The sequence below is a fragment of the Passer montanus genome, unplaced genomic scaffold, assembly GCF_014805655.1.
Source record: "Passer montanus isolate IOZ18808 unplaced genomic scaffold, ASM1480565v1 scaffold20, whole genome shotgun sequence".
NCBI classification, from domain to species: Eukaryota; Metazoa; Chordata; class Aves; order Passeriformes; family Passeridae; genus Passer; species Passer montanus.
Window position 1 is genome coordinate 12,046,377 of NW_024366592.1, and position 19,859 is coordinate 12,066,235.

Sequence of the window (19,859 nt, forward strand, 5' to 3'; positions counted from 1 at the left end):
TGTAATTGTTATAGTTTGTGGTCCTCAGCTTTCCTCAACTTTTGCTATGTTACATTCAAGTATAGTCTAGTGTTTTTCAAAGAAAGCTTGGAAAGAGAAAAGCAGGTCAGATGGAGATGGAGCTGGTTTATACCACTTTTTTTGCAACAGATGAAGTTGGCATTCCCCACCTGATTAAGGTGCAGCAGACTGAATCACTAACACACCTTGTTCTGAAATAAATCACAGTGGCAAAATGACATTGCTTGTAGCAGCAGGCAAAGTGCTTATTAAACAGAGAGCGGTACTTTGCATGCTTAAGATTACAACTACTCCCTTTAAAAAACAAACAAACAAACTAACTAACTAAGTAACGAACTAACGAACTAAGTAACTAACTAACTAACTAAGTTTTTTTTTCCATAATCAAGGCCAGTGAAGGGCAGGTTCCCCACAGGGTGCTGAGTCCAGCCTGCTTCCTCATTCTTTGCACTCTCACTGAAGGGTTGCTTTCTCCTGTGTCAAGTGAAAACTTCCTCACCCAACCCAGTAGCACTGGACTCGCCTGGCCTGGCCCTGCACAGTGCAGCCTCACCCCATTTCTCCCGGGAATACCCACCCTATTCCCATGTGCCCACCAAGAGAGGGTTCAGCAGGTTTGTCCTTTGCAGACACTTCCTGATACACAACACGTCTGCGTTTCTATGGCAAATTTGGATAAAGCCATGACTCCAGCTGGTAACTGCAGCTTCCAGATAAGACTGACCCCATGACAATGTAAGAAACACCCCACTAAGCAGCAAGGAATTGTGCATTTTCAGGCTCCAGAGTGGCTACATACACCAACACTTTGTTGTACAAACACAGAGTAACAGATCTGACTGGAACAGTTCTCTTGGTAGTCGTGACGGTATCTGTAATTGATTCTGCAAGAGTTTGCAGGCCCTACCATTAGAAAGCAACTTCCTGCGTGTGTCTTTGAATCATATTAATAAAGGGAAACAATATTTTTAATGGGAGAGCCTCTTGGTATGTATTCTTTCCTGAAACTCTCAAATTGTAATTTGTTGCCTTACTGGTGTGTGTTGCCCCTAATAAATTTTACATTAGCTTTTTAGAAGACTGATGCGTATATGGCCCCATTTTGAGTTGCTGAAATACTGAGGTGTGTTGGAAAATTAAAGAATACTGAAACATCCACAAACAATGTCCTGCAGGTCAGAACCTTGTGCACTTTCTAAATAGGTCAGGGTTTTGTTTGAGAATTGGGTATTTCTTGAAGATATCCTTTACACTTCCTTTATTTCTCTGTCTCATTCTCCATTCAGTCACAGAGCCTGCATGCAGGATTTATTTGTTTTATATTTCTTTGCTGTCCATTTTCCTGCCAAATCATCATCTCGTGTTGCTTGTCTTATGTAAATGTTAACATTAGCAAGCTTTACAATAACAGTCTGGAAAGGAAACATTTACTTCTGAGCTTCCCTCTGCCAAACAAACCTACAGCCTTTGCTTTTTTGTGGCTACTAGTGGTTAAGGCCATGGATTGTAAAATTATAACGCTATAAGCAGTGTCTATTACAGTTATGATCACTGTAACATGCACTTCGACATATTTATTGTTTTGCTTTTAAATTGGTACATTCAGTGTGGAGGACATGGCTCTCCATTCCCTCTCACAATATAATCTCCATAGGCTGCAGGAAAAAAAACAACCCGCAACTCTGTTTTAAAATCTACTTTTTTGTTCTCGATGACACGTAATGAAAGCATCAGTGTCACTTTTGTGCCCTGAAAGAAAGGGTGACGGCATGGAACGGAACGGCGCATGATGCACACGTGGGCAGGGAGATGGACAAGAGATGAACCACTGCAACCCCCGGCTGGGCGGCAGGAAGCACCGGCTGCTCAGAGGGCTGTCCGGGCGGGCAGGGCCCGGCGGGTCGGGGCCGCACGAGCCGCTCGGTCCGCGGGGCGCAGGCGCGGCTGGGACGGCCGCCGGTCGGGGCGGTGCTTCCCGCCGCCCCCCTCCCATCGCCATCCCCGTCCTCCTCCTCCTCCCGCCTCCACGGGGGCCGGGTGACGCACGTGCGCGCGCCCCCGCGCGCTGTTGTCCGCTCGCTCCCGTGCCGCCCGCCCCGTGCGCGTGCCAGCCGGCGGCGGAAACGGGACGGGACGGGGAGGAGCGGAGCGGGTCGGGCGGCTCAGTCAGGGAGTTCTTTAAAGATGGCCGGAGCGACGGCCGCCGCCGCGACCCCCGTGTACTGCGTGTGCCGCGAGCCCTACGACGTGAGCCGCTTCATGATCGAGTGCGACATCTGCAAGGACTGGTTCCACGGCAGGTAAGGCGCCGCGAGCCGCGCCGGGGCCGGGCGGCGCGCCGGGGCAGCCGCCGGGCGGCACCGGGCGCAGGCGGTGGCAGTCGCCTTCCCCCCTCCCGCCGGGGGGGACAATGGCTGCGCGGCGGCAGCACGGGGGGAGCGGCGGGCGCTCGCTCGGTCCGTCACCACCTCCCCCCGCCGCCGCCGGGACAGTGCCGGCGCCTGCGGCCGTCCCCGGGCACATGGGTCCGCGGCTGTGAGGGGGCGGACGGGCCGGGCCGAGCGGGGGGGGCTGGTTACGAAAGAGCAACAGATGCGGGGCTGGCGGGGCCGGGGCCACCCCGAAGTTGTGCCGACTCTGCAGAGGCGTCGCGTGTCCCCCCGCGCCCCCGGGGGGGTCTCTCCCGGGACAGGGCCGTCTCCCGGCGGACAAGTGCGGACACCGGGGCTGTCCCCGGCCGGGTGCGAGCTCCGGGCTGCCCGTGCGTTTTGTTCGTGGGGCGGCGGAGGAGGAGAAAGAGGGTCGCTCCGCGCCTCTCGCCGCTTTGACGTTTCCAGCCCGGTCCCGAGCGGCCGCCGCGCGTGTGTTTTGCGAGCCGAGCGTGTGAATAATAAAAGGCCCGTCGGCAGCCGCTGCGAGCGGGAGGAAGCGGCGGCGGCGGGGATTCACGGGCAGTTAAACAAAGGAACAAGTTGGGGGCCCGCGGCGGTGGCGGCGGCGGCTCGGCCGGGCCGGGGCTGTGGGGCCGCTCGGTGCCGCCCCCGCCGTGCGGGGAGCGCCGGGGAGCGCGCGGCGCCCGTGATTGACAGCCCGGCGTTTAAATACCCCGAGCGGCAACAACAACAGCGCCGGCCGCCCGCGCCGCGCCCCCTGCCGGCCAGGGCCCGCACCGCCGCCCCCCGAGCCTGCCCGCCGGGGGCCGTGTGCGGGGCCGTAGTTGTTTGGGTTTGTTTTCCTTCTATTTATTTTCCGGTTTCTTCCCCTCAAACGGCAAAAAACAAAACGCGGACCGAAAGTAGGTTGCGTGTCTAGGTGTTACTTAACAGTAATTGTTACACACGGGTGTTTTGTTGCCACGTTTTAGGACGAAAGGAAGGCTCGCAGCGTCTTAGATGCTTACTTGTTTGATTTGTTCTTTGTACATGGGCTTCTCCCGGCTCGAATTGCAGTGTAATAGAAAGTGTGAAAAGGGCTTTGTAAACCATAAAAACTGGCAAAGCAGGATTGTTGTACCTTAAAAACAATCTCTCGTTAATATTTCTAACTAGGCTGCTACTACTCTTGCCAGTACTGTTGTTTAGAGCGAGACACACAACAGCTCTTCTGGGTTACAGAAGCTTAATACAAGTTTGTCAGAACTCGGTCACTGCCTGCAATAAAGGTGCAGGCATTGCCTGAAGTGTTTGTGCAGTTACAGAATCTTTCTCTTCCAAGTCTTCTACATTTGTGTAGTTGCTCTTTCAGAGTATCCTGGCAATTGCTCAGGTTCCATGCAGGCTTAACTTAAATGCCAGCCTTGTGCGTCAGTATTGCTGGGGTATGGGTGAACTAAATTTCTGAAGTTGTTGGGGAGGAAAGCATTGTCTGATCTTAAGCTGGGACAGACCACTTGGTAGCTTTCTTGGATCTTGATATGCAAAAAGCTCCATCCAGGTTCCTGTGAGTGAGCTCTGTCATGTAATGGGTAGAAAAAGCCTGCTAGCACTGAACTGCCTTGGTAGTCTGAAATCCTAAGAGTGGAAAATAATCAGGCCAGCAAGAGCTGGCAACAGCCATGCTGCTTTGGGATTTAGTTGCATGCTCACCCAGTCTCATGACTAAGGAGTGGGTTTTTGGGAGACACCCTGCCAGCTGTGGTCTGCTCTGGGAGTGCCTTTCCCCTTGCTTTAAGAGTGTCTGAAGACTGTTACATGGCTTGTGAAAGAAAACACACACTCTCAAATCTTGAAGTTTTTGGTGAACTTCTTAGTTTCATGTATTCTTGATTTTATTTTAATTTTTTTTTCCCTGGCCTGTGGAATGGGACTGATGTGTGTTCTGTCTTAAGAAACATATAAACCCAGGCTGTGGTGTGCTAGCATGATACCTAGTGCATATTACTGGATTATGGACTCTTTGCTGCCTTCCTGTGTGTAGTCAGGATAGTGCCTGAACAGTACAGTGGAGGCTGTACAAAGTCTGTTCTGGCAGATTGTTATTTAGTCCCTTTAAATTTGTGATTTTTTTTTTCCTGTGTATTCTTCTTGCACACTCTGTCTTCAAATGATTTGTACTTTAGTTTGTTATCATCAGTATATTAGTTGTATGAAATATGAATTTTATTGCTTTTGTTAAATAAATTTGTGTTAAAGCAAATGTTTTGTTATGCCTGGCGAGGCTGTGAACCTGCTTTGTGGGTTTCAGTTACTCTCTGAGTGGGCCTAACATCCAGCCACAGTCTGGTGTAATTACCCCTTGTGAACAAAAGAGCGTAACACGGGTGCCTGAGCGCTGTTTGAGGCTTCGTTGCCTTCCTGAATGGCTTGCAAGAGTGCGGAGACTACAGAGCTTTAGATGTGACAAACTGTCAAAGCTTTTGGACGTGCAAATCCATTTATATTTTAGACAATTTTTGTGTTTTCTCCATCATTTTATCTGCTTTAAATGAAAATGTTGCATTAAGCTGATTCCGGCTTTCTGAATTGTCTAGAATATACTCCAGCTAGAATGAAGCATAAGAAGTCCTTTATGTTGCTCTGCCTGTTCAACTTTTTCTTGGATATGTTGTGTAGCTCTTGAAACCTGTTTAATTTCTTGGTTTCATCTTCAAATGATATGTATGATATGATATCTATGATACTTCTTTCTGTCTCTGTTTTTTGCTGTGCCAAAGTTACATAATTTTTTTTTTAAACTGCTCTTGCAGTCAGCTCTGTTCTTGAAATATATTTATGAAGTTTGCAGAAATCCTTTTGAAATTTTTGTCCTTTTTTCTGTCCATGATACATGTACTTGACTAGATTTATACGCCTTGCATAGATGTGACTTATTCCTGTAGACTAGATCTCAGGTCAGAACAAACTGAAGTTTAAGCATATAATTCAGTTTTTGTCTGCACAGTGTAAGGTTGCCTATGATATTTCAGAAGTAAAGCACTGTAGAATTGGCCTTTTGAGGAGGCTGGCTTTGTAAAGGTGCAGTGGTACTGTACTGGTTGTAAAAGAGTGTGGAGAAGTCAGTCAGGTAAACTGAGAATTAAAAATGCAGTCTATGCAGACTATGAAGTCCTGTGTGTTGCACTTTTCTGAGGATGTTTTGTTTCTCAACAAACATACAGTGAACTTCTAACATGTCTCAGTGATGAATAGGTTAAGAAATTATCTAATGTGTGTGTGTCAGTTACAGATCTCTGCCTTTTGAAATGCCTGCAACCTTTCTAATGTATTTTTACATTACAAAAAGGTGTTTTGTTTTTTTTTTTAATTACACAAAGGAAATGTTTTACTCTTCAAAGTTAGAGCAGTGGGGTATAAGAAAGGGAAAGCATCCTTTTTTTGTTGTTCAAAATAAGCAGTTTACCTGAAAATTTCATAATGGTGTCAACTTTCATAAATGGTGTCTTCCCCTCAAGGAGAAAATTTTTTATGTTTACAGAAGTATTTAATTTGAGCAGCTTAGAGGGCAGTCAGGGAAGTACAGCACTAATCTGTATGTAGTGTATACATGTACATGCTTCTGTTGCAAATCAAAGTCAAATTGATTAAATTTATATGGAATTGTTTTTAAATTGATAGCTCTTGCTCTCAGGATTAATTTTGTATTGTGTATAGTCTTGAAAGAATTAACTTTGCCCTTTCCTACAGCTGTTCATTGGTGGTATTTTGCCATTAGGTGTTTGATCTTTTTTACAGCTTTGTAGTTATTAGAAAACATTTAACAACATAATTTGAAAAGAAAGGTGATTCATGTACTGTTTGAAGATTATCATTTAAAGTGCAGATGCCTTGAGGCCTTTTTTCCTCACATGGAGGAAAAATTTGTTGCCGAAGTCACATCTGAGTGAAGTTCACATAGAAAATATTTTTTCTGATATTGTAGGGGTTTGAACGCGTCTTTGTTTGGTCTCTGAAGAAACACAAAACTTCTCATCCATACCTTAATATGATCTCAATGTAAAATTGAGGTTTCCCTCTTACAGCTGTTAGGTTCCATGGTACAGGTCTGTCTGAACGCACTGATTTGTACTCTCAAGGCAGGCTTTCTCCTTAAGAAAAGAAGGAAATGCATGTGCTATAGTGACTACTTTTCCTGAATTGGTTCTTTGTTTTGGAGCTTTATACATGAGGTTCTGCACGATGGGCTTTGCCAACTCTTTGCTGCTGAAAGAGGCTGTCCTGCTCCTGGTTGCGTGCTACTATAATTCCTCTTTTGCTGGTTCAGTGCTTGCCTGATTGGTAAATCAACTCTGCTCAGAAAACTGACAGGGCCCATTCTCTTGCTGGGTTAGCTTTTTGTTGGGTTACTGAGTTGAGTGGGCTTGTCAAAGGCTAGGATGAGTCCTAGAGTGTTGAAAAACACTTGAAGGAATGTGTTGTGGGAAATGATACTGGTGGGAAAAGACAGAAGAGTTGCTCATTTTTTTAGCTCACTGCCCACTTCGCGATTGATAGCTCACCCAGTTTTGTAGAGCCTTGTTTTTGTGTTCAGTCACCATGTGTGATTCTGCCTGGGCCCAGTTGCTCATCCAGTGGAGCTGGAGGACAAGGGCATGGTGATGCTCATGTCAGGGAATGTGGAGGTTGCAAAGAGACTGCTTACAGACGTTTTCTGATATTGACCTTCTCTTTACAGAAAATTAAGGCCTTGTAGTTAGAAACATCCAGGGACCTGAACTGAATCAACAAATCCTTCTCTGGTCAACAGAGCTCTGGTCTGGCACCAGAGAACTTTGAAGCTGACTTTCTGGCTCTTGTGATGTATAAGCCTTAAATCCTTTATGCGGCAATTTGGTGGATCTTAGGGAAGTGTTTTAGACCTCAAGGGAAAGCTGTTGTGTTTTATCTTACTTTTCTTTGGCTTAGCCATGTTTCCTCAGAAGTAAGATGGAAGTCTCAACTTCAGTCCAATGAGCCGTGTACCCTCTGCCAAAGTATTAAGTAACTTGAAGTGACTTCAAGCTCTTCTAACAGTACAAAAGCTGAAACAGTTTTGGTTAAACTGAAAAGAAACTTGTTATAATGAGGATGCCAGACAAGCACTTGTGTAACTGGGTGTCTGTTTCCAATCCTTTTATATTCTTCATTTGGACAAACCATTTTTTTCCTCTTGGTTCCCATCTGTGAAGTGGGAAGACTTATTAATATATATTAAAGTTAGATGTGTTCTACCACAATAAGCACTGAAGAGTTGCAAGTATTCAAATTGCTTCAATTTTTGAAACTGTGTAATAACATGTAGAACTGTGTGGAAGTTTTTCTCTTTATGGTCTCCTTGAAGAACTGGCTTTATTGGAAATAGGTGTACTTTGAAAGTTAACACTCCTTTCCTTTAGATCTGTAATTTTGTAATTTTTTTTCATTTGTTCTGGAGTTAAAAATAGTAGATGGTTTAGCTTATGCTTTCTGATAAAGTAACTAGGATAAGAAAAAAACATATTATCCAATAAAGATCTGTAAGAGAACTGAATGGTGCACAATCCAGCTTTTTAAATTAGAGTCCAACAAGATTCTAGTGAGTTTCTAAACAATTATTTAATGGTAATAGTTCTAATTTCTAAAGCACAAATTATTTATTACCTTTTCAGTGTTAGTTAAAAGAGATCCAGATATAGTTATTTAAACGCTACCTCTAATTTTCTGTAATATTATAGTTCACCTATATTTTTGGTATAATTGTTTTGTTTTGGTCTTGACTGTGCAAATGAAGGCACTGTAAGTACTTGTGTAATTGAACAGTGAATTTTTTATTAGCTAGTCAATTTATGATAATTTTATATTCTGAAATGTTTTTTGTTGATGCTCATGAAGCACTTGAGTATCTTCCTTTCTCTTTATGTTTAACATATAAATGATTTGAGCGATTCATATGTTTTCAGAAGGCTCAGTTTTGTGACTTCTGTATCTAAGAACCAGAGAGGTGAAAGGAGTCTGGTTGGTGGACTGCTGCTTGGTGCACCTAATTTCTGTATATACCTACTAGGTGCTACAGTGCAGAACATGAAATATATTCTTTTTATTTTAAACTTATCTTGATATGTTGATAATGATGCATTCTCTTAGAGCAGCACATTTGCAGTAAAATGGCTTAAGCCTTACAGTGGAGTATCACTCTGTTAACTGCTAGTGGGCAAAATCACATTACTTTTGTTTTCATTCTTCATTTGTGGTTTCTAGTTTGTTTTTTTTTTTTGGATAGTTTTCATATTCATTAGCAGATTTTTTTTTTATGATCAGTGCAGTTTCATATTCATTAGCAGATTTTTTATGATCAGTGCAGTTTCCGTGCACTTTCTTTTGAAAGATCATGCTGTAATAGTGTCTCCATTCCATTCACATGACAGTTTGCACTAATTGAAGATGAACTAATACTCTTCGTGTAACTATCTGTACTTTCTCTACATCACTGTGAAATAAAATACCATTGTCTCAAAACTGCTCTGAGTAATCAGTAAAGATTTCCACAGGTGCAATGCACATACTTAAAACCGTAAATATGCTCAAATTTTACCTTTGTCTCATTGCTCAAGTATGAAAATTCAATTAACAGCATTGCTATTGCTTTATTATCAACATATGAGAAGTATTTTAGTGAAATATATAGCTTAGGAAAAGCTAAGCTATTTTTCTTTTTGTCAGTCCTTTCTAATGTATTACAACATCAGCTCATGAATACACAGAACTAACAATCTGTGGAGTATGAATTGTCGTGAGATGTCTGCTGTGTGGTGGTAATATGGATTTATGTGGCTGGTAACCCTTTTCAGGTCAATTCTGCTTTTGAATGGAATTAATATTTAATACTGTTTTCTCCATTACTACAGCATTAACTAAAATTGACTTCAAAACTGGTGTTTCTTTTTGAAAATACTGAGTTTATTGTTGCTCGGGCAGGTATAAATGCTGATGTTCGCCACAAAAGCAAGAAAGCTTTTTTTTTTTTTAAATCCTCCCACATTATTCTGTCTTAAAAAAAAGCCAATTGGAGTAAGTATGATTGTTCTAGATTTTTAGTATATTGTGGTCTGAAGTCTATTTATTTTCAGCTGAAACTGTCAGCTGACTTTGTTTCCCAGCTAGGCTGGGAAATTAATTTCGTAAATTTAATTGTGCTTGTTCCATTTACATGAATACTTTATTCACTTTAAGGCTCTTAAAGCTGTTTTCATGAAAATGAATGCAAGGAAAGGTGACTGAGAAATGGAATCTTTCATATTGAAGATACGTGGTTGCTCTGTTCTTGCATTCTTGCCACTTACCAGGCAGTATTTTCTAAAGGGAGTGACATTTTTCTTTTGGAATATTGATGTTTGCCAATAAACGAAGTCCAGATCAGATAAATGAAGAGCAGCCAAAGAAATTGCTGTATCTTATTACTCAGCAGTACTTGTAAGACCTCTGGTTGTCTTGCTCAACATACAGATTTTTAGTTTTGTTTCAATTACAAGAATATTTGGATCTTTTCGCTGAAGGATTACATCATGCTGTTGACTTGCAAAACTTCGTGTTAAGAGCAAGCAGAAGAAGAGAAATGAGGTGTTGCAAGTCAGCACAGGGCTTTCAGGGTACTGCTGGGCACATCTCTGAGGTGCAGAGTGCTGTATGGAGCAGTCTAGAAACAGTACCAAAAGCTAGGTATGTGTGCTAATGGGGCACTGTGCTCAGGAAAATATTAACAGTCTGCCCCCTCAGCATAGTGTTATCACTTATTTCATGCAAGTGTGCAGTGTTGACATATCTCAGCCTCAAGCCCTCTGTCTTAGGTATTTCTCTGTGCTTCTATTGCTTATGTAACAGAGGACCAAAATCATGTCAAGAAAATCAGTGTGCACATGTAGTCTCTTAAATCTCAAGCTACCTTCTGACTACAGTATTTGTCTGCCCAGGCGACATGTCAGTATGAGGCAAAGTTGAGCAGCAACTTGCTGCGTCTGATGCTGTGCTGTCCTGTGTGAACAGCTAGGACATCTCGGGGCATCCCTTTGCATCTCCTAACACTGCAGTAAGATGTGCTGCCCTGATGGAATGGGTATCACAGAAGTGGTTCAGAATGCTGTTCTTACTCTGGCTGACAGCGGATGGAACAGCTGTAGTATTGAGTGATTGGCCTGATGTCCTTGCTGAGAAGTGCTTATTTAGCACTTTAGAACTGAGTGAAAGCAGATGCCTTGGCTGTACCTTCCACTTCCAGCATGGTCAGCTGGCTTGTGCTTGAAGCATCATGAAACTGAAGGATTTATGTATGAACTAGGGTTAGAGTATCATTTGAGTAATTCAGAAATTGAAGACCTTCTGCAAATGTTACCTCCTGACTTCTATATTTTTGCCAGTAAGGGCAGATTCTAACTTCCCTTCAGTTTTTGGAATTGATGGCTCAGTTAGCATTGCCAGTGAGAATATTCTGAGCATTCTATTTCCTGGTCCTTATTTGTCTGTGGAAATAAAGCTATTGTCTAATGAAGAAAACACAGACCCTCACTTTAGAGAAGAATAAGCCTTTCGGCTCCTGGCCGGTTATGATACTGAATAGATCTATCACTGTAAGAAGGAACAAAATCTTATATATTAGTGAAAGGAAAATATCACTGGTACCAGTGTTCAGCCTCTCAATGTCAGGTGCTGTTACTTGCTTCCTACGAAGATGCTTTGCATAGAAGTGGTCTTTTCTTGCAGGTAGTTCCTTACATTAGGGAAGATATCTGACATTTCTCTACAACCCTCTTGGCTTATTGCATATTAGTGCTGTTGTGCCTTTTATCGTTCCCCCCGCATATGCTTGTGTCTAGTTGGCTGGATCTTTGTTTTTCATAGGGTTGCAGTGTATCTAATTCTCCTTATTTTCTTTGATGTCTGAAACAGTGATGAGGGGACTGGGACAAGGAAATGAGCCAATATCATGAACAAGTGGTAAAACATGGGGAAAAAAAGCTTTAGCCTTTCATTATGATCAGTGAAATGATGTTGAGCAGACATCTTGTTTGTCTGGACTAAATTTACGTGAAACAGGCATGGGTACATTTACACCATGTGATTAAGAGTGAGCTGCAGTGCATTCCTTACTGCTTCTGATACACCTGTGCCCAGAAGGGAAGTGAATGCATCCCTGCAGTGTGTGATGGTAGTTCTCAATGCAGGCTACATGGAAAATTCTCAAGGAGTTGCTAATGGACCACAGAGCAACTTGAAGCAGTAAAGCGTCTATTTGCAGTTCTCCAGTCCATTCCAGGGCAACAATAGTAAACTCTGACATGATTTTCATGGCACATTATTAAATGCTTTGAATAGTCTATTTTTTTGGGGTGGTGGGTTTTTTTTTTTTTTCCCTTGTTTTCTTTTTTCTTGTACCTCTTAATAGGGAATTTGGAGATTGAAGTAGCAGACAAATGCTTTGTATAAATGTGTTGGTTAACCTAGTAAAATAAAATTCAGGTTTTTATGCCAACCTGAGGAAGCTGGACAAGCATCTTCCTAACGTGAAAATATGCATTGCTCTGAGCCCATGAGAAATCCGTAAGCTTTCTATGAAGCTTATGCACTACACTATTTTGGAACAAGTTTTTGTTAGGAAATGTGCTCTATCTCTTAATATGCTTGCCATGTGTTTAGAAGAAAAACTGTAAATCTCTGAATTACTATTGTTGGAAACATACTGACTATGTGCCAAGAGGATGGGAGTAAAGTAGATACTTCCTTTTCAAAACTGTACCAGACACAAAATAATTGAATGGAACTTAGTTTTCAGGTGTCTGAAAAATTGGAGCTGAGATCAGAAGATTTTTTCTGTTCAGGTGGGGTATCTACAAAGGGGGTAAGCAGCCTTGTATAGAGGAGTCTTGTTGGAGAAAAGCTGGATGCAGAGAACTCAGGGAGAGTAAAGACAATGTGAAGAAAACTTACCAAAACAATGAAAATGTGGAGCCACAGTGACCAGTCACTCTGAAGCAATGTGAGGAAGATCCACGTTTTAAAGCAGCCAGTGGGTTTGGTGAAACTTGCTGATAAAAATGCATGGTTGAGTTTTTGATTGGATGGAAACTACTTTATGGTGTGCAGAACATAAGGATGATGATCAACATTAATTCAAATTTAAAATGTAACTTTCAGTATCTTTCTCTGAATGGAATCTAACCTGAATCAGGTGCAGCTAGTGCAGTTTTAATTACTGCATTTTATGAAGATAAATACATGGTTTGAGGTTGTCTTATGTAACTCTGTCTTGACTTGCTAAAGGAGAAAAGATGTATTTTAAAAGACATCTTTTTAAAGATGTCTTTTTAAAGACTCTGGGTATATTTAAGTTGATGTACTACACATTACATTGTAAGGTTGTGGAATTATTTTTAAAATTTTTTTTCAGTATTTTTAGTTTCAGTTAGTTTTATAGCTGATGCTATGTAATATAAACAAACTGATAAATAAACTTTTTTTTTTCTGTAATTGAATTGTAAGAAAATAGCTTAATAGTTCACATTCAGCATTATGTCAAACTCATTAAAGGCTCTTTAGAGATCATTGACCTCTAAATCTTTATCTAGGAAACACTTCTGGTAAAAGATTGTTCTTCTGTCAAGTATTTACTGCTTTTTGCTAATTATCCAAGAAGAACCTCTTTGGCACTTTCACATTATGTTAGTGGAGGTTGTAAAGAAAAGCAAAACATCATTATCACTTTGAAGCCAGAAAAGAAACACCCGTCAAGTATTGCTTATACTCCAAAAAGCCTTGCAGGTATGCAGCATGTCTTTGGCAAATTTCAAGTCCTTGCCAGTTCCTGAAATATTTAGAGAAATGGACAGTTCTGCTGTTTTTAAAAGGAAAACAGGTGCATTCGTAGTCCAGGGGATAGACTACTATATTTCTGTAGGAAGTGCTATTAAATCTGAAGACTCAAAAAAAGTATTAGTATGTCTTAAGAGCTGGAAAAGGTTCTGCTGCAATTCATGCTCACTTTATCTATTTATTCACTGATGTCAGGAGCAGGGACCAGAACTTAAGATAATCTTGTCAGCGTCTGAGGGTTTTAACCAGACCCTGGTGCTGGCGTCATGTTACATTCTATTCAGGGCCCATAATTCTTGGATACTTTTCTGTAGAGTAAGAGGTCCTAAGTGGGGGAGATAAAAGGTATCTTTACATAAAAAGTGAGCTGGAGGTGAACATTTCCCTGAGATGTATGGGTTTGAACTCTAATAACCTGAATAAGCACATCTCTGTTTGTAAAACAAAGTAACTTCTCCCTTCATAACAACTTTTTAGTGCCCAGCACTTTGATAGTTTGGCTTAGACACCAGGGAGCGTGGCACATGCTGGGTAGGAGCACAGGGTGAGCACTAATAGGGGGTGCTTCTGGAATTTTTGGGTGAAGTGGTGAGGTACAAGCTGAGTGTAGGTACTTCTGAGGTTAGCTTTCTTCTGAATTTAAGTAGGCTTCAGGGATCAGCATCTTTAACTGGATATTGCCCTAATAGCCATATATAGATGAATGATTTCTTCTGTGTTCTTGCAATTTCTTTTTTCCCCTGCTGTTTAGATGGATTTCATATGCTTTCGTCTGTGGCCATTGGCATTTTTCCTGTCTGTTACCTTTCCCCTTCCATCAGGACAATTTTCACACATTGATATTTACACATATTGGTAAGGTCAGAAATTTTCTCCCAAAGAATTAATTTTGTGTTTTTCGCAATCAGTGAACCATGATGTCTCTTGTAATTTTTACAGGAATGGTAAATCAGTATTCATCTCCAGGGGACCTTTTGCAATAGGCCCTCTGCTTCATGCTTCATATTTTTCCAATGCATTTCTTTGAACATTCTTGTTGGAGTCATGGAAATTTTGCCCGCTATGAAGAAAAAGCATTTTAAGAGATACATATGTGCACACTACACATACACTGATATATGGATAAAATCATCTTCTTTTTCCTCCTATAGAAGCACACACTGTGAAGTCAAGGTTACCGCTAAAAGTGTGTGTGTCAAAATTTAGATTAAAACATGTGGATTTGTGCTTTTGCAAATACTTCAGATCACTCTAAATAGCATATGATAGAGGAAAAATGGTTTTGGTAACCTGGATCTGAACTCATAAGAATTTTAGATTAAAATCAGTATGTCCAATTATATCCAGAATAAAAATAATGGATGCAGATAGAATTCAGTGCTGATGTAACTCAACCCCCAAACTCTTTTTAGCTTTGTTCTTCACTATTTGAAGTTTCCACATGGTCTGGAAATTACTGTGCTTCATTAATTCCATCTGAAGAGGACTGAACAGTTAGATTTCTGTAGCTAGAATAATGTGTAGAAGTAACTTCTTGATATATTATGGAGTGCATTGGTGCGGTTTTGACCAGCATGCCCCTCTGGACTTCTATAAGCAGCTGAGAATCCAATGAAGATTTCTAGATTATAGGCATTATCTAGTTGACTGAAGGAGCTTTTCCTACTTACTGCTCTGCCAGCCAGCCAGTGTAACATCTGATATTTAGACTCATTATCTGTGTATCTGAAACAGTTTGCTTGTATCATAGCTTAAATAGAAGTTAATGTAATCAGATACTCCATCTGCTTTTGAAATGAGCATGATGCGCTAGAGATGAGCCAGTTTGCTCTCAGATTTCTTCGGAAATGAAGCATCTGTCTCTATTTGCTATTGACTGCAAATCTATTTGCCTTATACAAGTAAGGTATTTCAAAGCTATAGGAGCCATCGTGTAAATTTTTGTGTTGTGATTAGAAGATGCAGAAATTATTCAGCTTAATAAAAAGCTTGCTAAAAAGTCCCTAGCAATGTCTGAAAAATATTGCAGGATGGAGGAAGAATTACTCTGTTGAGAAGATGAGTTGAAAAATGTCCTTGGTTTTTATTTTTAATTTTTAAATTTTTCTTAAAGGATAACTATTTAATGAGTTGAATTCTGAAGGCAAAGGAAGCTTTATTTCAGATACAGCTGTAGAGGCTCTGAATGCTACTGTGAGTGTTAAGTTACTTAGTGTACAGTTCCAGGAGGTCTTTAAAACTAATCCAGGTAAGAAATTTTTTAACCCAGTTGGGTGGTGAAGTGTTTTTGGTGTAAGGAGCCAACTTAAAGGTGTGTAAAGCAGGCTGAAGTCAAGGTTGCTGTTACTGCAGGCTGTAAAGGAAGCAAACAGACACACAATAACTCAAGAGTAAGGGATTTGCAGCAATGGAGTTTTAAGGTTGTGCCAATACTGGTGCTCATGCTACAGTGTGGGAGACAGAAAAATGTACCTCCTGATGTTTTTAGCAAAAAGTCCTATTTTCAAATCATCCCTGACATAATTTTTCAATTGAAGTGACACAATGTAAAAACAATCATTAGTGTACTAATCAATCCCCTCAGGTCAGGAAGTCCTTGTGGGTTTACTGTTGTTCACCTCCAAATCTTTTTTTTATCACTTGAGATACTTGAGAACAAGACAGATCTGATGGTGTCTACTGACAGCGTTACCCAGGATGTCGTAAGCTTTGCAGACTGTGTATTGCATAAAATAACAGTGTTGATAGTACTTGTCAGGCTTCATAATCTTTTTAAACAGCTCATCTTTATTAGGCAACATGATCTTTCTAAACAACTCATCTTTATTAGACAACCGGAATAACCAGCTTGTACTCTCTCTGTAGGAGTCTGCAGTCCGTGCACTTTGTAGATGAGGAACATTCAACATTTCTAGCTGTTGAGAAGGAGATGGAGCTGCTAAAGACATAGCAAAAAATTCCCAAATGGATTAAAAAATGCTTAGAGTGCAGATTGCCTAAAAGAGGTGGTTGAACTAATATTAGAGACACTTGTTACATAAAAATTATATAATAAATGGGTTTTTTGTGAGACTTTGATGTAGGTAATTATGGAATTTAGAAACTGCTGAGAGTATGCAAGTCAGTGAGTATGTAGGAACCATTAGTGAGATTTTGTTTTGATCAGTCTGTAAAAAACACAGGTATCTTCCCACTTTGGAGTGGTCCTCGTGTGTATCTTAAACTAGAAGGTGGGAATTTAGCTGGAGGTTTGTCCTTTTGATCCTCTCCTGCTTTACAGAAAACTGTGTTTGATGTGGTTTAGAAATGTAGCTTCTGAACTGTTTGGATTATTTGTTTTATAATTCCTGTTGTACTTCAGTGCATTACTGGAAAGAATGTTTGTAGGCAAATAATACAGTGTTGGTGGCATAATGTCATACACCTGCTGGGTACTTGCCTTAGCTACTGCTGCAGCTGGAGCTACAAATAACTGGTCTCAAGGAACTGATTAGACACTTCATCAGAGAAGGATGCCTAAAAGAAGCCAGACTAGGACCATCTTAATGCTGTGCTAAGAAAACCTTTGTTCACATATGACATCTAGTGCCAATGTATGTGTCTCTTAGACTTGATAATGCTTCTCTTGATGTTGTGCAGGTGTATGATTAAAGTTGAGGAGGTTTTTCAGGTGTAGGTGGGGATGTTCTGTGTAATGTTATTGATAAGTTATTGGCAATGTATCTGTTAGGCCACAGTAGTTCTGAGTCTTTGTGGATAATGAAGTCCCAACAGTAAGCCTAGCCAGGTCTAGTGACTTCTACTGCTGGGAGGAGCTGTCCTACTTCCCATACCCTTCTCTCCAGGTTACATAGTCCTCTTCTCTCATGGATTGCCTCTCACACTTGCCCAACTGTGACTTGATAAACAGGCAAAAGACTGGCTAGGTTAGTTTCTGTCAGATTAGTGAATAAAAACAGGTTGCCTTGTGACCAGGCAAGTATCAGGGCCATTGCAGGGAAGGGGAATGGGGATGCTTGCTTGGAAGGGAGAGGGTAACTTGCCCTGTTCCAGTGGCTGCAAGCCATTGAATCAATATAAGCTATGTAATGTAATTTGTTTGTTGAACCTCAGGTTCTCTTCATAGGGTGTGTTTTTATAATTCTGTTAATTTCTGTCTTTTTTCTTTCCCTTCCAATGCCCTCTCTCTTTGAGACAGGTAACTAATATGCCTCTTCTGTGTATAAAATGCCCTTGCTCTACGTGATAGGAAACAGCGCTGGAAATGGAACTGAAATTCCTGTTTATTAAGTCAAAAGACTTGGTTGGGGTGCAAATAGATCTTAAAACTAGATAACATGCAGTATTTCTTTGAGATGGCTAGTGAGAATTGACAGGAGTCTGTGCACAAATTGGAGCAGAGGAAGATTAGGACAAAACCTAAGAATCTAAAAGCTGAGGCAGGCAAACGAGTGTAGACCGTATATCATTGAATTGTTAGGATTAGAAAAGACCTCATAAGATGATTTGAGTCTAACCATTGAACTACCACTGTCATGTTCCCCACTAATCAATGTCCCCAGGCACCACATCCATAAGTTTTTTGAACACTAAGAGATGGTGATTCAATAATATATATCTATTTACACATGTAATTAATAATTAGGAACATATAATAAGCAGCTTTAATTTGCTGTGTTAAAGTTGCCACAGTTGCTTTGTTCCTGAAGGAGTGAATGTTTAATTAACTTTTATACTGATTTCCCTTTTCCACTCTTTTGTTGTCTCTGTAGAGCTTAGGTTATTTCTTCCTTGTTTCTGCTGGGGAAGTAATGATGGCAGTTTGGGGTAGTAGTTTGTTCTTTGATAGAATGCAACCACACGGTGGTGCTCAGTTAAGATGTCTGTTTCAAAATGTGTATGGAGGCTGCTTTAAATGGTTGAAGATTTTGTAGTGTGGTTGTTTTTTTGTTTTATAGAATTCAGACAGGAGTGTTAGTTTTGCCTTTAAGCCTCTGATTTGAAGGTATTATTTTAAAGTACCTTATTTTTGCTTATTGTAAGTTCAGGATTTTTTTTTTTTTTTAAGTAAGCACAGTTAGAATAACCCTGTTTGGGAATTGAAGTAAGGCTAATTACCTAAATAAGATGTAGTTATGTGTCATGGCGGCTTACTAGGTTCTGTTTTATCTTAGGGGGGAAGAACTTAACTGTTGACTTGGAGTCTTGAGGATGAGATAAATATATCATTGAAGAACTTCCTTAATTGCTTTGAAAACCTTTGTCATTAGTGTATACAGAAGCAGTTATTCTCTCTTTTTGTTTCTCCCTTTCAAAGTCCTCTCTCTCTAAACCAAACAACTACTATGTGTTTTCTTCTGTATGTTTAGGGCCCATAGTACCTAATACTGCTTTTACAGACTGTGCCTTATAACCAGAACTGACATTCATGGTGGCTGTGGTCAGATAAATTGGTACTCCAGTGTTCCTAGAATTAATTGAAATCCATTGTTAATCCTTTTTCCTGCATCAGTTGTGGGAAGGAAGGTTAGTTCTCATTTTTTTCAACAGGCTTCATGCAGTTGCAACTTCACTAAGACACAGTGCCTGAAGTCAGATTGGACTATTGTTCCTTCTTCTCTTTGGTGTGTCAGTCTGGCCATGCTGGGAAAATGAATGGAGAAAGAGGAGTCTGAACTGCTGTAGAGAATCTTTCTGAATTCCTAAGCAGTGTGCTTTGCTTCATATGTGTAGAGTTACAAAGATGACTGGTTTTAAAGTGCTAAAAAGAATTTCTTCATGTCAGATCAATGTGTATTTTTTCTTACTTTCAGACAAATATTGTGTCATGATTCACTTTCTGATATCATCTTTGTTTCTCTCAATAGTTTCACACTGAAATAAGGCCTTCAGCTATCACAGCTGCTTTCAAAATGCCTCTTTTTTCCCCCCTCTGCTCTCTGACAAGTTGTTTAGTTTTGAGGTCTGCTAGTTTTCTTAAATATTATTTCTTTGATTTTCTTGAGGCAGCTTATTTTGCCAAAATCTACACTAGAAGATTCAGGTTCCTTCAGACCTTCATTTCTGTAACACAGTACTTTTAAAAGGATCCAAACAGAATTAATTGTAAATACTATTTTTTAAAGCAGCTTCATGCAATCAATCTGGTTGGGAAGAATAAGTAGGAATTTCATTTGGCATAGGAAGGATGAAGAGTTTGCTATATGCTTAATAGACAATACTAAACAGGAGGAATACATCAGAAGTACTTCAGCAATGTTAACTTGGCTCTATCAGGAAATTGTCTTTAGGAAAAGTAACTGCTCATAAAGCTGCTCCACATAATATGTGATGGTGGCTGCCATTATGGATTAATCTGGACTGTGTGTCTCTTCCTAGAAGTCATACATTGTAGTGAAAATGTTGTTTGACCTCAGTGTATATTTTTGCACATAAAACTGTTTGGATTTTCTGAGCATGTAATTATTTGACTTCAGTTTGAACAGTAATTTGACTTCATTTTGCATAAATTCGTAATTGTTACATGAAATACTTGTGTGAAAAATCAGCTTTCCACACAATATTTTCACCAATGAAATAAGAAAT

The 19,859-nt window shown here is 40.6% G+C and overlaps 1 protein-coding gene across 2 annotated transcripts in view; it reads left to right on the forward strand.

Annotated features, from left to right (window-relative positions):
- The first annotated feature begins 2,143 nt into the window (after positions 1-2,143).
- The window catches only part of KDM7A (lysine demethylase 7A), a 61,441-nt gene continuing 43,725 nt past the window's right edge, over positions 2,144-19,859 (forward strand). For both annotated transcript variants that reach the window (XM_039707906.1, XM_039707907.1), the window contains exon 1: positions 2,144-2,321. In XM_039707906.1, coding sequence (XP_039563840.1) covers positions 2,206-2,321 — 116 coding nt within the window. In that variant the 5' untranslated portion in view covers positions 2,144-2,205. The remainder of the gene's footprint in view (positions 2,322-19,859) is intronic.